This window comes from Limulus polyphemus, unplaced genomic scaffold, assembly GCF_000517525.1.
Source record: "Limulus polyphemus unplaced genomic scaffold, Limulus_polyphemus-2.1.2 Scaffold559, whole genome shotgun sequence".
In the NCBI taxonomy this organism is placed as follows: domain Eukaryota; kingdom Metazoa; phylum Arthropoda; class Merostomata; order Xiphosura; family Limulidae; genus Limulus; species Limulus polyphemus.
This window is the reverse complement of record NW_013666169.1, coordinates 231,693-247,068: the sequence shown is the minus strand read 5'-3', so window position 1 is coordinate 247,068 and position 15,376 is coordinate 231,693. Positions and strand designations below refer to the sequence as shown.

The 15,376-nt window shown below is 35.0% G+C and overlaps 1 protein-coding gene across 1 annotated transcript in view; it reads right to left on the bottom strand.

Moving 5' to 3' along the window:
- Positions 1-15,376, bottom strand: part of LOC106459108 (guanine nucleotide-binding protein G(I)/G(S)/G(T) subunit beta-1-like) — a 52,972-nt gene that overhangs the window by 12,061 nt on the left and 25,535 nt on the right. The window contains exon 2 of the mRNA XM_013918694.2: positions 446-591. Coding sequence (XP_013774148.1) covers positions 446-591 — 146 coding nt within the window. The remainder of the gene's footprint in view (positions 1-445; positions 592-15,376) is intronic.

The following is a 15,376-nucleotide window of genomic DNA, read 5'->3' as shown; positions in this document are numbered from 1 at the left end:
CAGAAAAGTAAAATTATTTTTTTAACAACGCCAGACTGTCAATGTCCAATTCCACCATTGTGGAATCAAACATTTTGTGGACTTTGTAACTCTTTTTCCTTCAACAGTTCATTAAGCAATACTTCCATAAGCTTCATTTACTTGAAGAGGGAGAGAACAAAAAAGGTAGACAATATACATCGTTGACATTATTCTAGACACTGGCCAACACCTAATTATCTGGAATATCTAGTTTCAACCAGATCACATTTTACAAAAATGTATATTTCATTTCACTTAACGACAGTTGCACTATATTTTTGATGTTATTAAACTATAAAAAAATGTATTTAATGTTTTTAAAATAAAATATCCACAAGGGTATCTTTTCACCTTGCTAGATTTGATATTTGTAAAAATAAAATTAAAAAATACAGCAACATGAAATTTGAAGGTTAATATTTACCGTGAATCTGAGCCCCAGTGCATGGCATAAATTTTTGCCAAGTGCCCACGGAGTGTGCGTCGAGTACGCATCTGAATTCGGCCCACAGGCTCCATGTTTGCCGTGGCCTGAACCAGGGTTGTATCACATGCTGCTTTTCTCGCATCCTGCAAGAAAAAGAATGGAAATTTTCAAGTTTCTTTTTTTTCATTTTTGCAATTGAAAAACAAAAGAAACACAGATCATTTAGAACTGATTAGGAGTTCTCCAACACTGAACTTATAACCACAAAATATGATAAATGTTAACACTGTAATTATCTTTATTAAAATTTTTTCACATAAAAACATTTTTATGAACAGAAAAAGATGTATCCAATATGATTTACTATAAACATCAACTAAAATAGATTACAAGTCCTTACTGCTTTTTCTAAGAATTCTTTTTGTTTGTTTGTTGTAAAGCACAAAGCTACACAATGGGCTATCTGTGTATGGACTGAACTAACCCACTGGGGAGGGGTTTTTTAACCACAACTTCAAATATTAAGAAGTTCAGTCTCAGTTTTATACAAAGTATTACAAACCTGTAATATACAGGATATGATCAATATAAACAAAACTGTAAATTATGAATACTTACATTAATACATGACTGGTAAAGTCAGAAAAGAAAAATAAACAGCCTTCACTATCAGTTATTCTATGCTTTCCTTTGTGCTTCTTAATGTGTCTTGAAGAAATTTTGGATTGGTTAAGTTTTGTTTATGTATTATTAATAAATATTTCCCAAGTGTTTCAAACTTAAAATTCCATTCATACTGTAAATATTATTTTTCCACAGTACAGAATTATTCTAGCAGATGGCACTGTAGTAGCATATCCTATATTAATACACGAACATTTTTTATTTGCGTTTTACTTATATTAGTCACTACTTCTGATTTATATCAATTTTCTCAACTTCAAAGTGTTCCAATGCAACCCTCAATGAATATTCATTCTATAGTATTTCTTTTGAATTTTTAAAAGGGCATATATACACTAATGGTTGTGGACATTTTTATAAGGACATATATATACACTAATGGTTGTGGACATTTTGAACACTTGTACTAGTGATTTAGCAGACATACAAGTAAGTTTAATCATGAAGAAAATATTGCTGTGTTACATGGAAAGATCAAGTATACAGATATAAATCTATATTTTCGTTACAATTTTTTTTTCTTATAAAAAAATGAATAAAATTCCCGAAAATCGTTTTATAGCTCTTTTTTTTTGGTTTAAAAAATTAAAAGACGAATATTTTTGTGTTATTCTAACAAAATAAGCACTAGGAGGCTAAATTAAATTGATTTGTGTAAACCTTGTATTAGTTCGTATCCTGTAACATTCTTATATATATATATAAAACCCTAGAGAATAATAATAATGACAATAAGATTTTGTTGGTTTGTTTAGATATTCAAGCAAAGCTAGCCGTCCCAAGTGTTTAAACAGCATTCCATGAGTGAAGACAGTCAACAGCACCCACCGCCAAATCTTAGGGTACTGTAATCAAATAAAGCTTTCGCGATCTAAAAGTGCAAGTTTGTGAGGTAACGGGACGCGAGCCATGGACCATTGGATTCAGAGTCCAGCAGGCTAATTACTAGTAAAAGGGATGGATCATATCCGACAACAAACGAAAACTGAAATACACTTACACTAAACAGTTGCTTTCAAAGTATGTCCGTAGATCGACATACTTCTTTCAAGTGGTAGGTCTGCATACGTGACCATCGCCACGATCTAAGCAAGTGCCCAGTATATTCTCCATTTCAACACATATATATATCTATATAAAAAGAGATTAAAAAAAGAAACGAAAGAACGTTTAACATCATCTTAATCGTGTAGTGCATGTGGATAGTGGTGAATATGTACTGAACGCGTTTTGCTAGATACGACCATTGGCAATCAGCCAGCTATTTCATCCTGCACCGCTGTCAGCAACACCAATATTAGCGTAAGCTAAACGAAACCACGTTACTTTTTTGTGATTTTGGGCAAGCTAAAAAGAAAAACATTTTTTCAGCACGAACAAGTAGAGTGTAATTTAAATTTAACGTTTCTTCAATAATGCAATATTTCTTTCCTTCATTCTTTAAGTACAATACTTTTTTTTTGGGGGGGGGGGGTTATAAAGGAAATTACCAAATAACTATGCTGCGTGTACGAAAGAAGGAGAAAAAAAAAAGATTAACATATATTACCAGGCAGTAGAAGGGTACCAAAAGTTAATTTTCGTTGTCTCATACAATTGAAATATTTTTTTTATTATTATAATGTTGATGCTGTGAAGATGAAATCCGAAATCTGTTTTTTTTTTTCTCTTTTCCTTTTCCTACAGCAATGTTATGACGTAACTAGCTCACTGTTTGTCGTCAGAAAACCTGGAGTTACTATGGCAACTACAATGGGAACGAGTTTCTTAAGTTGTGAATATTGGGCACTGATGCCATAATATGGAACAAAGGTCACGTTTTGCTAACCGGCAGGCTTTGTTGTTTGTGTAACATAATAGGTTTGTTCTACCACTTTGAATTAACAAACAGTGCTTTGACTTTTATAAACACGTGACTTGCTAAGCAAACAACGGTGCTAGTTAATGCGAGATGTTTTCTTAAAAGAAGCTGGTTGAGCACTACAATATATATATATATATATATTACACATACATACATACAAACGTCACAGTGAGCATTAATTTTAGTACGATGTATAACAACGACTTGTTACATCACAGAAGTCATGTACGTTATGATTCGGGCTGGCTAGAAAGGAGGGGTATCCTCATCTATGTGGCGTGACCCTCACCACTACCAAGGGGGTTACAACGATCCAGGAAGGTTATCCGGGTATAATGACGGTCTAGGAGTATATTTTCATGGTCGACGAACCCGAATCTGGCATCCGAATTTGTATTGCTGACTCCCCTAAGGATCCAGGGGGTTTCATGTTTGAAACTAAATTCCTATCCCCCCTCCCACTTACAAACAAGTTGGACCAAGCCGGTATTAAAACTATAAATAACATTTTAAGTTTCTAATTCCGTGAAACATGGATAGAAAGACCCAAACGTTTTCACTGCAGTCTTTTAAATACATTGTAAAAAAAAGGGGGGGGGGCGGCACAACAAACATTAAAAGCATTTATTCCAGTTAGAACTAATCTAAAATAACTAATAAAAAGGCGATAATAATATTTTTGAATGTTATTTTGTTAGATCATGTAGTATATATAACAAAAAGTTAGAACACCAATGATATACGAAATTTAAAGCTTTTCTTTTTTAAGGTTTGGTTTCCATATGGAGGTTTGTGACAGACAACTGCGATCAGCGTCTTGATGTTGCTACAAGAAAAGTAACTAATCAATTAAGGAAAAGTATAATAGTTACCAAAATCACGATATACGTTAAATCTGTGATTCAGATCGATTCCGAAATATTCCCACCACTAGTTCTGGACTTTCCTTTATTTTTCCTATTGTTATAAAACTTTTTCCTTCTGTTTCTATAATATTATAAAAATAATTATTATTATGAGAATTTTGATATATTTTTTGAGAAGATTAGAAAGCTTTAATGACGGATCACAATAATAAAGGTGTCTCTGGAATGATTACATATACATAGTCCAGGCCCTCTCAAAGTTTCAGAGAGAAGCCACTTCTATCTTTTGAGGCCCTTGGCTATAATAATAATAATAATAAAAAAAATGATGACACATGAAAACAAAATAAGACAATCATTAGCCCTAAAGATAAGAGAAACATAATTTGAATGTTTAATTTGTATATATAATTTGTAGCTCTAAGCTGAGAGTGTGTGTGTGTGTCACATTTTTGTTCTGATTGGGGTGCACATAAAAACAAGTCGCGAAATTTAACAAATGCAAAAAATAATAATAATAACGAATGTCTGTTTGTGACCCCCCCCCGTCCCCCTTCTAATTGGCTCTAAATATACCTCAAAACGTTATCGGCTATTGTCCCCAATATAACATTACAACACGTACTATTTTTTTGACGTTATACAACAACCTGAACGAACGTTAGGCCTACTGCTCTTGGTGACGAGTCCGAGGGCCCGAAGATGCAAGTTATTTATTTATTTTTAACAGTTAAAATGTTGAAATCTTATGACAAAAACACCCCAGAATATGAACTAAAAGGTTGCAATTTCTCATGAATGGATAATGTTTATCATCATTTACCAGATTTTATATTATTGTATACATGTATAGTGTTAATTGCAGACCGATTTGATCTGTTTAGAATTTTGCGCAAAGCTACACGAGAGCTATCTGGGCTAGCCGTTCCTAATTTAGCAGTGAAAGACTAGAGGGAAGGCAGATAGTCAACACCACCAACCGACAACTCTTGGGCTGCTCTTTTTACCAACGAATAGTGGGATTAACTGTTACATTATAACGCCCTCACCACTGAAAGGGCGAGCATGTTCAGTGTTACGGGGATTCGAACCCGCAGATTGCGATTCCAGCGCCCTAACCATCTAGCCAGTCTAAGCCTGTTAGCTTCAGAGTCTGCACATTTACGCATCAGGATTGGATTTGGGAATATAGCTCTTCTGAGAAAATGAACATTCAAGATTCTCATTCCTGACTCATTAAACATGTTGAAAGTTTTTAATCAGTAATATTACCATGACACCGATCCAATACAATGAGCTGTACGCTACAACGTTGATTCAAATATTTCTGTCGTTTGTATATAAAACGAAAACAGACCGTCAGGGGAGGCTGGTCCCCCGAACCTTCGCCAAGATGTACCATTTAAACTTTTCATTTGAGATTGCATTCATCTATTATGGACCTACGAATTTATTTGTTCATTCAATTTTGACATATATCTCGAAAACCAAAAGTCCGTGATTTTAGGGCCTCCGGAATACCGGGGGGGGGGGGGGTCGCCTGTGCCTTCACGTTCAATTTTCGAAATATCGGGCTGTAAACATTCAGATTTATTTCAAATGCAGGTTTTCTATGAACTGCTGTTCTCCTCCTCCTTCCTCTGTATCAAAGATACGGGTGAAACGCCGAAAGCTGACGAAGCATTAGAATCCAATAGGTCAAATATTTGTGATAAAACTTGCTAAGCCAAACTAAATTCATAACACGAAGGTTCAACAAGTTTTAATTAAAAAAAAAAAGACAAATACCAAATAACCCAAGCGCTTTCATTGAGGTAAGAAGCTCGGGTTAAAGGGGTCTTTATCGTTTTTTATATTAAGCCAGACTACATAAACAGTCTGTGATTTTTATCAGAAAAATCAGACTTATTTGAAATGTATTTGTTGTAGACTTCGTGTTATCCGTATCACGGTCTAAGTAAGTTGTTTCTCAGTTTTTTACAACTTACTGCAATGACCTACACGGGTGTTTATAACTTCATAATGAAGTGGATCTGAATGAAAAAAAACAGAAAATAAATACAGTGAAAACAATTTCTAATGAAGAGTATAAGGAAACACGATCAACATAACTTTGTCGCGCTTAAATACATAGTTTCCACAAATACGAAATTCATGTACATATTAGCATAAACTACTTATAATTCCCCATTCTTATGTACTGAGAAACGAATATTCGCTTTCATTATGTCATTTGACAAACATTTTTGTTTATACTGTATTGTTTTACCATCCACAATACGCGTCTACTATATCTTTGTTACCAAGGCTACGCCACAACACGCGTATACCATGTTTGTTCCCAAGACTACGTCACAGTACGCATTTACTACATCTTTGTTACAAAGACTACACCACAACACACGTCTACTACATCTTTGTTACAAAGACTACACCACAACACACGTCTACTATATCTTTGTTCCCAAGGCTACGTCACAATACGCGTTTACTATGTCTTTGTTACCAAGGCTACGTCACAACACGCGTCTACAATATCTTTGTTACCAAGGCTACGCCACAATACGTGTTTACTATATCTTTGTTGCCAAAACTACGCCACAATACGTGTTTACTGTATCTTTGTTACAAAGACTATGCCACAATACGTGTTTACTGTATCTTTGTTACCAAGGTTGCTTAATTTGTATCGAACTAAGCTTCTCACTGCAACTACTACTAACACTATCAAACTAATTATTATATACAACAGTGTTTAAAGAGTGAGACACAACAGTATATATACACGCTGTACATTTTACGAGATATGCAGGAGATGCATACAGGACTACTCGGTGACCACGATATTTCTAAGTCTTGCCCTTACTAAGAATTTTCTGAAGTCATATTTGTGTTTCACTGTCGTTTTATTATTTTTTTGTTACAATAATTAGTTTGGATGCTACTAACATTTCAAGAAAGTGATCCTGCTATGACACTGTGCCGTTATATACCCGCGGTGCAATTTTCGAACAGCTGTAAAAACATGACATTGGAGGAGGGGTAGGGGACTATGGTGGTGCGCTACTTTGCATCACCCTGTAGTTGATAGTTGCTATGTAGAAGCACACAATCAAGTTATATATTCAAACTGGTATAATTTAGAGTTACAACACAACGTTTCGCCAGTTTCCCTAAACACCGTCAAGTCCTTACAATAGTACCACGTTAATACTATGAATCTGTTAACAGAAGATGTAAAAGTCCATCGAATCAGGTATCGTTAAAATCATTCAATTTAAAATGTTTGTGAAACTTTGGAGTGTTCCTAACTGTTTATTGAAGATATGTGAGCAAGCGGAGATTTGGTCTTATCAAGTGATACATTTGACAAATAATTACGGCAACCCATACAATAACTTAACAAGACGACACAAATACGTTGCTGAACTAATTACGGAAGTTTAACCTCGTGGAGGTGAGTTATACCCTCAGGGGTGAAATGCACTTGCCTCCGTTGGTCTAGAAGAGCATTGATTAACACATAATACAGAAGTTTAATCTCGTAGTGGTGAGTTATACCCTCAGGGGTGAAATGCACTTGCCTCCGTTGGTCTAGAAGAGCATTGATTAACACATAATACAGAAGTTTAATCTCGTAGAGGTGAGTTATACCCTCAGGGGTGAAATACACTTGCCTCCGTTGGTCTAGAAGAGCATTGATTAACACATAATACCGAAGTTTAATCTCGTAGTGGTGAGTTATACCCTCAGGGGTGAAATGCACTTGCCTCCATTGGTGTAGAAGAGCATTGATTAACACATAATACAGAAGTTAAATCTCATAAAGATGAGTTAAACTCTCAGAGGTGAACTGCACTTTCAGGTGTCATGACAACAAAAGACTGTCAGGTCTTTCAAGGCTGTTTTTGAATATTCACCCCCTAAGGAAGTAAAAATTTAAACCCATCTTTTATCTTTCAGAGAATCACCGATTCTCTCTCAAACTTATGTAAAGTGTGGGCCTCAACTACTACTTACACCAATATATTCTCTAATCGCATGTTAGAAAATTACACCTATATCTACAAGGTAACTCTTCCATCTTTAGAATAACCTTAGTAGCCTTCCTCTTAACACTTTCCAAAAAAATCAGTATCATTTCTTTTATAAGGAACCCTAAACTTTGCACAGTATTTTAAGTGAGGCCTATCTACTGATTTGTATAGAGATAACTCACCTCTTTTGACTTGTAATAAATACGTCTATAAATACACCGTAAGTTTATTCTAGCTTTACTACTTTCAACAGAACACTACTTTATGATTTGAGTGGGTTCCCATCTCTATTAAATGTTATCAAAATTATGATAACCCTTACACTTACCATAATTAAATCCCATATGCCATGTGTTTGTCCTACAGTCCAGCTAAAACCAACCCCAGCCTAAGACTCTTATAAAATCATAGCATTCTTATTAGAGCAACCTAGACACAAGATTTTTACATAATCAGCAATCTTTGACAATTTCCTGACTGTACCCTTACAAATGTCTTCAATGTAAAGAAGCCCAAGCACTAAACCCTGAGGCACTCCACCAGAAACGAGGGTCGGTCTGAATGGACTCCATTAATAACAACCCTTTGCTGCTTTTCATCCAACCACCCTACTAGTTTTACCTCAACCCCTACTAATGTGATTTCCTCAGCTAATTTTATATTTATGGCACCTTATTAAAAGCTTGTTGAGAATATAAGTTCATTTAATCCATACCCTTTCCTTCGTCCAGATTACAAGTACCTTCCTAAAACAAATTAGGACATGATTTGCCTTTAGTGAATCCATGTTGCCTTGCTTTTATTATCATACTCCACTAATTGCTTTTACCAAGCTTCTTTTATCAGATTCTCTGGAGTTTTTCCCACTACAAAAGTAAGACAAGGGATTAATTTATACACGATTCAAGAAAATTCTAATTTTACCATAAAATGCTCAGGATTTATGTCAATGTCTTTTCTGGTAGAAACAGAAAAGAAGAAAACATTTTATAGTGCAGCCATTTTGTAGGATGCAATAAAAACCTTGCCATCTGCAATATTTTTTTCTTTTTTTTTGTGTGGAATTCTGCACAAAGTTGCATGAGGGCTATCTCCACTAGCCATCCCTAATTTAGCAGTGAAAGACTAGATGGAATGCAGCTAGTCATCACCACCCACCACCAATTTTTGGTCTACTCTTTTATCAATGGGTAGTGGGATTGACCATCACATTATAACACCCCCACAGCTGAAAGGGCGAGCATGTTTGGTGGGACAGGGATTCAAACCCACGACCTGCAGGTTGCAAGTCGAGCACCCTAATCACTTGGCCATGCCAGGCCATCCTTTAAGGACTTAACCCCTTTACCCTAATCACTTGGCCGTGCCAGGCCATCCTTTAAGGACTTAACCCCTTTACCCTAATCACTTGGCCATGCCAGGCCATCCTTTAAGGACTTAACCCCTTTACCCTAATCACTTGGCCATGCCAGGCCATCCTTTAAGGACTTAACCCCTGTATTTTAAAATGTTGCTTACCTTTAATGTACTTAAAAAAAATTGTTACTTTTAGTTTGAATGTTATAAATTTGCTGTTTTTAATAAACTCTTTTTTTAATCCCCGTCTTACTTATGATTCTTTAAACTACTATCATATCTTGATATTCTATTTTGCATTTTACTATCATATCTGACAATTTAAACTTCTCAAATTTAAGGCATTCATCTCTGATTTTCTCCCTTTTATCCATAGTATCTCATTTAAATTTGATTTTGCATGTTATCCCTTATCTCTCTTTACAGCATATCTATTTTGAATTCAAATCAATATAAAAAAAGAATTCCTAAATTTGTCCCGTGTCACCTTTTAATTATATCATTATCCCAATTTACTAAAGGTACATCTTGTCCAAGGCCTCAAACCTGGCTTTCTGAAAATTAGGAATTAAAATTTTATTTCTTGTTATCTAAGTATGCATCAAAGCCAGTGATACACATACCCAAAGGTCCTAGGAAGGGCACACCAGTTACTTGTACTACTAGTAAAAATATTAAATACCATATTGATAAAAGAAGCTACCTACGTTAACAAAACTAACAGTTATCAACCATGTTCACAATGAAGGGGTAGGGCATGGAGGTGGGGAAAGGGCTTAAGCCCTCCCTTTAGCCATAAACTTTTAAAAAGATGGGGCACTAGAACTGAGGGAAATACTGCAATCGAAAGGTCTCCACAAGTGATAGAAACGAAGACAGCAGAAGAAGCATCTAATTAGTTTCAAATATTTTAGGTTCATGGTTAGAGATTTTTGTGTGGGGGAAAGCACGAAGACCGCAGAAGAAGCATCTAATTAGTTTCAAATATTTTAGGTTCATGGTTAGAGATTTTTGTGTGGGGGAAAGCACGAAGACTGCAGAAGAAGCATCTAATTAGTTTCAAATATTTTAGGTTCATGGTTAGATATTTTTATGTGTGGGAAAGCACGAAGACCGCAGAAGAAGCATCTAATTAGTTTCAAATATTTTAGGTTCATGGTTAGAGATTTTTATGTGTGGGAAAGCACGAAGACCGCAGAAGAAGCATCTAATTAGTTTCAAATATTTTAGGTTCATGGTTAGAGATTTTTGTGTGGGGGAAAGCACGAAGACCGCTTGAAAACTCTCAAGTTGGATCCACTTAATAAAAGGTACAAATACACAAACCAGTTAATTCAGAGAAATTCCTTCGTACCAATGGATCAACTATTTTTCCTTAATATTATTTTTTTAATCATTAGTTTACTGGCTGTCATGTAAATGTAACTTACACATATTTGTGTGTTAGTATGTGTTCAAAGTATTAGTTATTTCTCGTATTTATATATAGTAATAATAATTCACTTATTATTAGTAATAATAATTCACTTGATATTTATGAAGGGAAATTTTCACGACACTTTTTTCTTAATGGATAATTTGTTTTATCTACAACCAATCAATCATTTTTCTGTCTTAGATCACTCAAGTTCTGGAGGAAAACGTCATTATCAAGCCAAGGTTTACGATACGTTTCCGATACAACATTAAATAAAGCTTGGGTTCAATTCTATAGTACAGTAAGCCTAGGACAATGTTTTTCAACCACCAGTCCACAGGTTGGTGTCAACCTGTCACAAACATATTGCCGGTCCATAAGATTTCACGAAAACAAACACAAACTGACAGGATATTAATATATAAATCATAATGGTTTTTCACTTTACTTGTACTTTAGTGGTACACGACAGGTTAAGATGGCAGTGAGCCGGTCTCTGGTATCAACAAAGTTGAGAAACACTGGTCAAGAAGATATCGTATTTTAATTTCATTAATAAACATTTTCACAGAGCTAGACTATGCTATTTGAGCAAACAAGATCTAACAACAGGGTAGCTCTAAAATAAAAAAGAAATACGTAAAAAATTAATAACTTCGCTTAAAAAAAGAAAAGTGAGGAGGAATACACTTATTTTGTATGCACAGTTGAAGCTATTTTGTCATGCATGACGTAGGCGGAACAATGATACAACGTTTTACCTTTATTTCTAACCCAGAACAGCATTTCTCAACCCTAACTTGGGTCATCAGAATGTGTGAAATTCATAAACAGACTTTATGTTAAGTCTTGTTCCACACTCTTAAACACAGATCAAGACTAGACTTTAAACTATTGTCTGGTTGTGTTTATTGTGTTAAGACTTGTTGCACACTCTTAAACACAGTATATGGTATGGGACGTGGGTATCGGGTCAAATGAGCGTTGCTAGTCCTCGAGAAATAGTGGTCAGTCAACACTACAGAGTAGGGTGGTCAATAACATGTAGATATTCTCTTAAATATAAAGAACTTGTGTGATTTACATGAAAGTCAAGTGTTTACTTAAAAACAATCAAATGATAATGGACCTTTTAGAAATTTTTAAATTTCTCGATCTTTCTCTCCTCGATCCCTAACTACGCACCCGTCAGTGACAATACAGCGGTAATAAGATGGTGCAAAAATGAAAACATAAGGCATGTGAACGCAACAAATTGTAAATATATGTTTAGAAAAAAAAATGTAGTCCACGTTTGTTTGCTTATTTTTGGTAAATTTTTTTAATTTACTTTAATTTTTTATTTTAATTTAAGCTCCGTTCGTAAGATTTAATTTTTTTCGATTTTATATATTTTTATTTTACAGCAAAGTTTGCAAAATTTATTCTAAACAACGGCATGTCTCAATACTCTAGTAATGCTGAAAGTGATGCAATATGGCTACCATAACACGTCAACGCCCACCCCGCACCGTTGCCATAGTAACAGACAACCTCTCTTACCTCGGTGGTAAAAACGAGGGTTAGTCATTGATTATGTCGCTTGAAATTTGTGTAAGCTCAAGCTTCATCTCGTGCTTGACGAGCTATTTGGGTCTGTTACGAATGTTCCTATTTACATTTTTAACGATAAAATTTAGTTCACATCATTTCCAATCTTTATTTATTCATTCATTTATACAACTTGTCTTTAAATCTAATATCTGAAATTATAAAAGTAAACCACATATTAATTTAAATTAAATGAAGCACATACATTTATATATTTTGTAGTTATATCAAGTGCAAAAAGAAAAAAGAAAGAAAAAACTCTGGGTGATTAAACACGCGTGAATATCCGCCTTTCCAGATATGTTACAAATCTCACCATCTGCGGAATGGTAAGTTTCCTGTTAATGGAGTTCACCCAATAATAAACTCCACCCAATTATTCCACTTAAATGAAATTCTCAGCTTCCACCCTGACCTTAAAATTAGTATAATATTGCAATGAGCAGGATAAGAAACCAGATAAACCTAGCTATCGTACACACATCATATGCATTTTATTGGTACAATAAACTAACATTTGTAACACCAATATAAGAACAACCACTGCTATTTCACTCGTTGCTGAAAGTTTATTGAGAAAAGTGATTGAGTGATATTTCGTTCAGCATGAAAACAAAACAACCTATTTACAACACCTATATATATAAACATACTGGTGTTTATCGTAAACAATTTTACATCCGGTGTAAACGTAGAAAATCCAGCCAGCGTTTCCGACCCTAATCTCTAGGGAGGACCGGCATTTCACCCATGATGCTAATTTTAGCAGAGGGAACGCCATACACAACTAGCGCCCTCTAAACGTTTGAATTGTCGCACATCTCGCCATTTTAAGTGAAAACATATGCAAATAAAGTAGATGCAGTTTAGGTGGCACGGGGAGGGGGTGGAGTGTCTTCTGCATTGAAATATATGCAAGGGCTGTTAGTTTTCTGCACTTATAATATACAAACTTTGCAAAGGCGTCGAAACCGGGAGGAAGGAGAGCTAAGGACACCTACTCCAATACAAGGGAGCAGCACCAGCTTTAATCCCCTAACATTTCGACAGGTTTACTATTTCTCCAACTCTTTAATTCAGTTTTCAGTCAAAATGGTGATTCACGATAAACAGAAGCCCCCCCCCCCCAGTGGCAGAGCAGTATGTTTGCAAACTTACAACGCTAAAAAACCGGGTTTCGATACCCGTGGTGGGCAGAGCACAGATAGCCCATTGTGTAGCTTTGTTCTTAACTTCAAACAAACAGATTCTAACATTAATTTGGTAGTTGACGATAACGATTGGAAAAAGACAAGAGTTCAACGCTAATAAAAGCAATGTACAAGTTAGTAATTAAACTGCTTATTTCCTTATTATTTTTACATGTGTTATCCCTCTGATTTCAATCATAGCTTCCAAACCAGGCTCAAGTTATAACTATAACAAGCTCTACCAGCGGCTTTCTTTGATAGACCTCGCTCATCAAGAAACTAAACATTCACATGTTAAATTTCAAATTTCTGGAGGGGGTGCATGCCCCCCCCCATATTAGTCTGCCTTTGGTAGGTACACTTTTAATTTAGAAATATTCTGCTTCCAACGCCAACATCTGTTCTCCGACAAAAATCAATACAGGATACACACACACACACCAATCGAGTCCAGTCTAGAAATGGAGAGGTATAGAAAAATAATTATTAAGTCATATGGAATAAAGTGGTGTGGACATGTTCTGTGATACCCAGAAGATTCAAACACAACTTCAAGGTCACATCCTCCTAAACCTCTATCACTACACATCATACACCAAAAATGTCAGTCGCAGAGATGTATGAAATAAAATTTTAAACATTTTTTTTATATACCAGAAAATATTTCAAATCACACCACAACAACAACAGTTGATAAAGGATAAATTCTAACAGTTTTACGAAATGGTGGCAAACAATCAATATCTGTGTTCCTTGTACTATCCAAATGTGACAAATTGTAATGTAGTGGATTCTTTGTTAGCACCGGTTGTTATTGTTCTTGGTCTATGCGTAAATGAGCCTGTAGTACGCAGCCGCTAACACGCATTTCCTATCGTATGGTGTGAAGGATGACGTTCATCCTGGAACTGTTTGGCATACACTGTGGAAGCAGTCTATACACTCTCCACAGATTAGGAAAAACTTAAAATGTCATTTAACTAAATATTGTCTCATTATTTATACTTGTATTCCTTTAAAAGTTACAGTTTAAACTCCGAAGCCGGTGAAATATTGGAAAAACCAATAGGCCTAAAAATTGTTATAAAAACAAGTTAATTGCAGATTTCTGTTGTTGTTTTTACAGATCCCTCTTAATTTGTTATTGTTGGACGAAAAGCTTATCGGGCATTCACTTGTGGGGTAAACAAAAGAAAGGTTTGAAATTCCATCTTTACACCATGTGGACATATGTAATTACAGCAAATTTTTTTAAAGCCTAATATATTTAAAATACAGTAATCGACTGCACACAAAACGCAACGGGTCATATACAAATCATTATTCTTTCTTTAATTTTCCCCAGGAAACAGTAAGGTATATTCTCAGACCCATGCTTCCTTCAAAATTGCTTAATTTCCTACACAAATCAAGGATGTAGCCGAGTGTTGTAATAGTTAAATATAATGTCGGATATAAATCAACCTTAAAAATAATAAACAACGTGCTCCATCATTCTCATGACATTTGAAGAAAGAGTACTAGCATTCATAGAGGCTTAACCCCACCCAACCTTTGACGTCAGATATTAACGAGCTCAATGTAATTGTACATCTCATTGCTGCGAAGAAAAAAAAAATAAATAAACCATGTAATTTAACATGGTTCTAACTTCTATTATTAACCTCAATGACAAAAAACAGGTTTCATGTTTAAGTACTGTAATATTTTTCCCGGCTCTACGATAAGCTACTAACCCAAAATATACGATCGGTTGGTTTACCCGAATCGATTACAGAACTGAATAGACACGAAGCAGACTTCTTCAAGCTGTTTTCTACACTTCGACATTATCTTCTTCAAAAAATATAAAAGGCTTAACAGTTCGAACATGTAAAAAAAAAAAAAAAATTAATCGAGCCACGTAAATCAAAGTTTTATTATA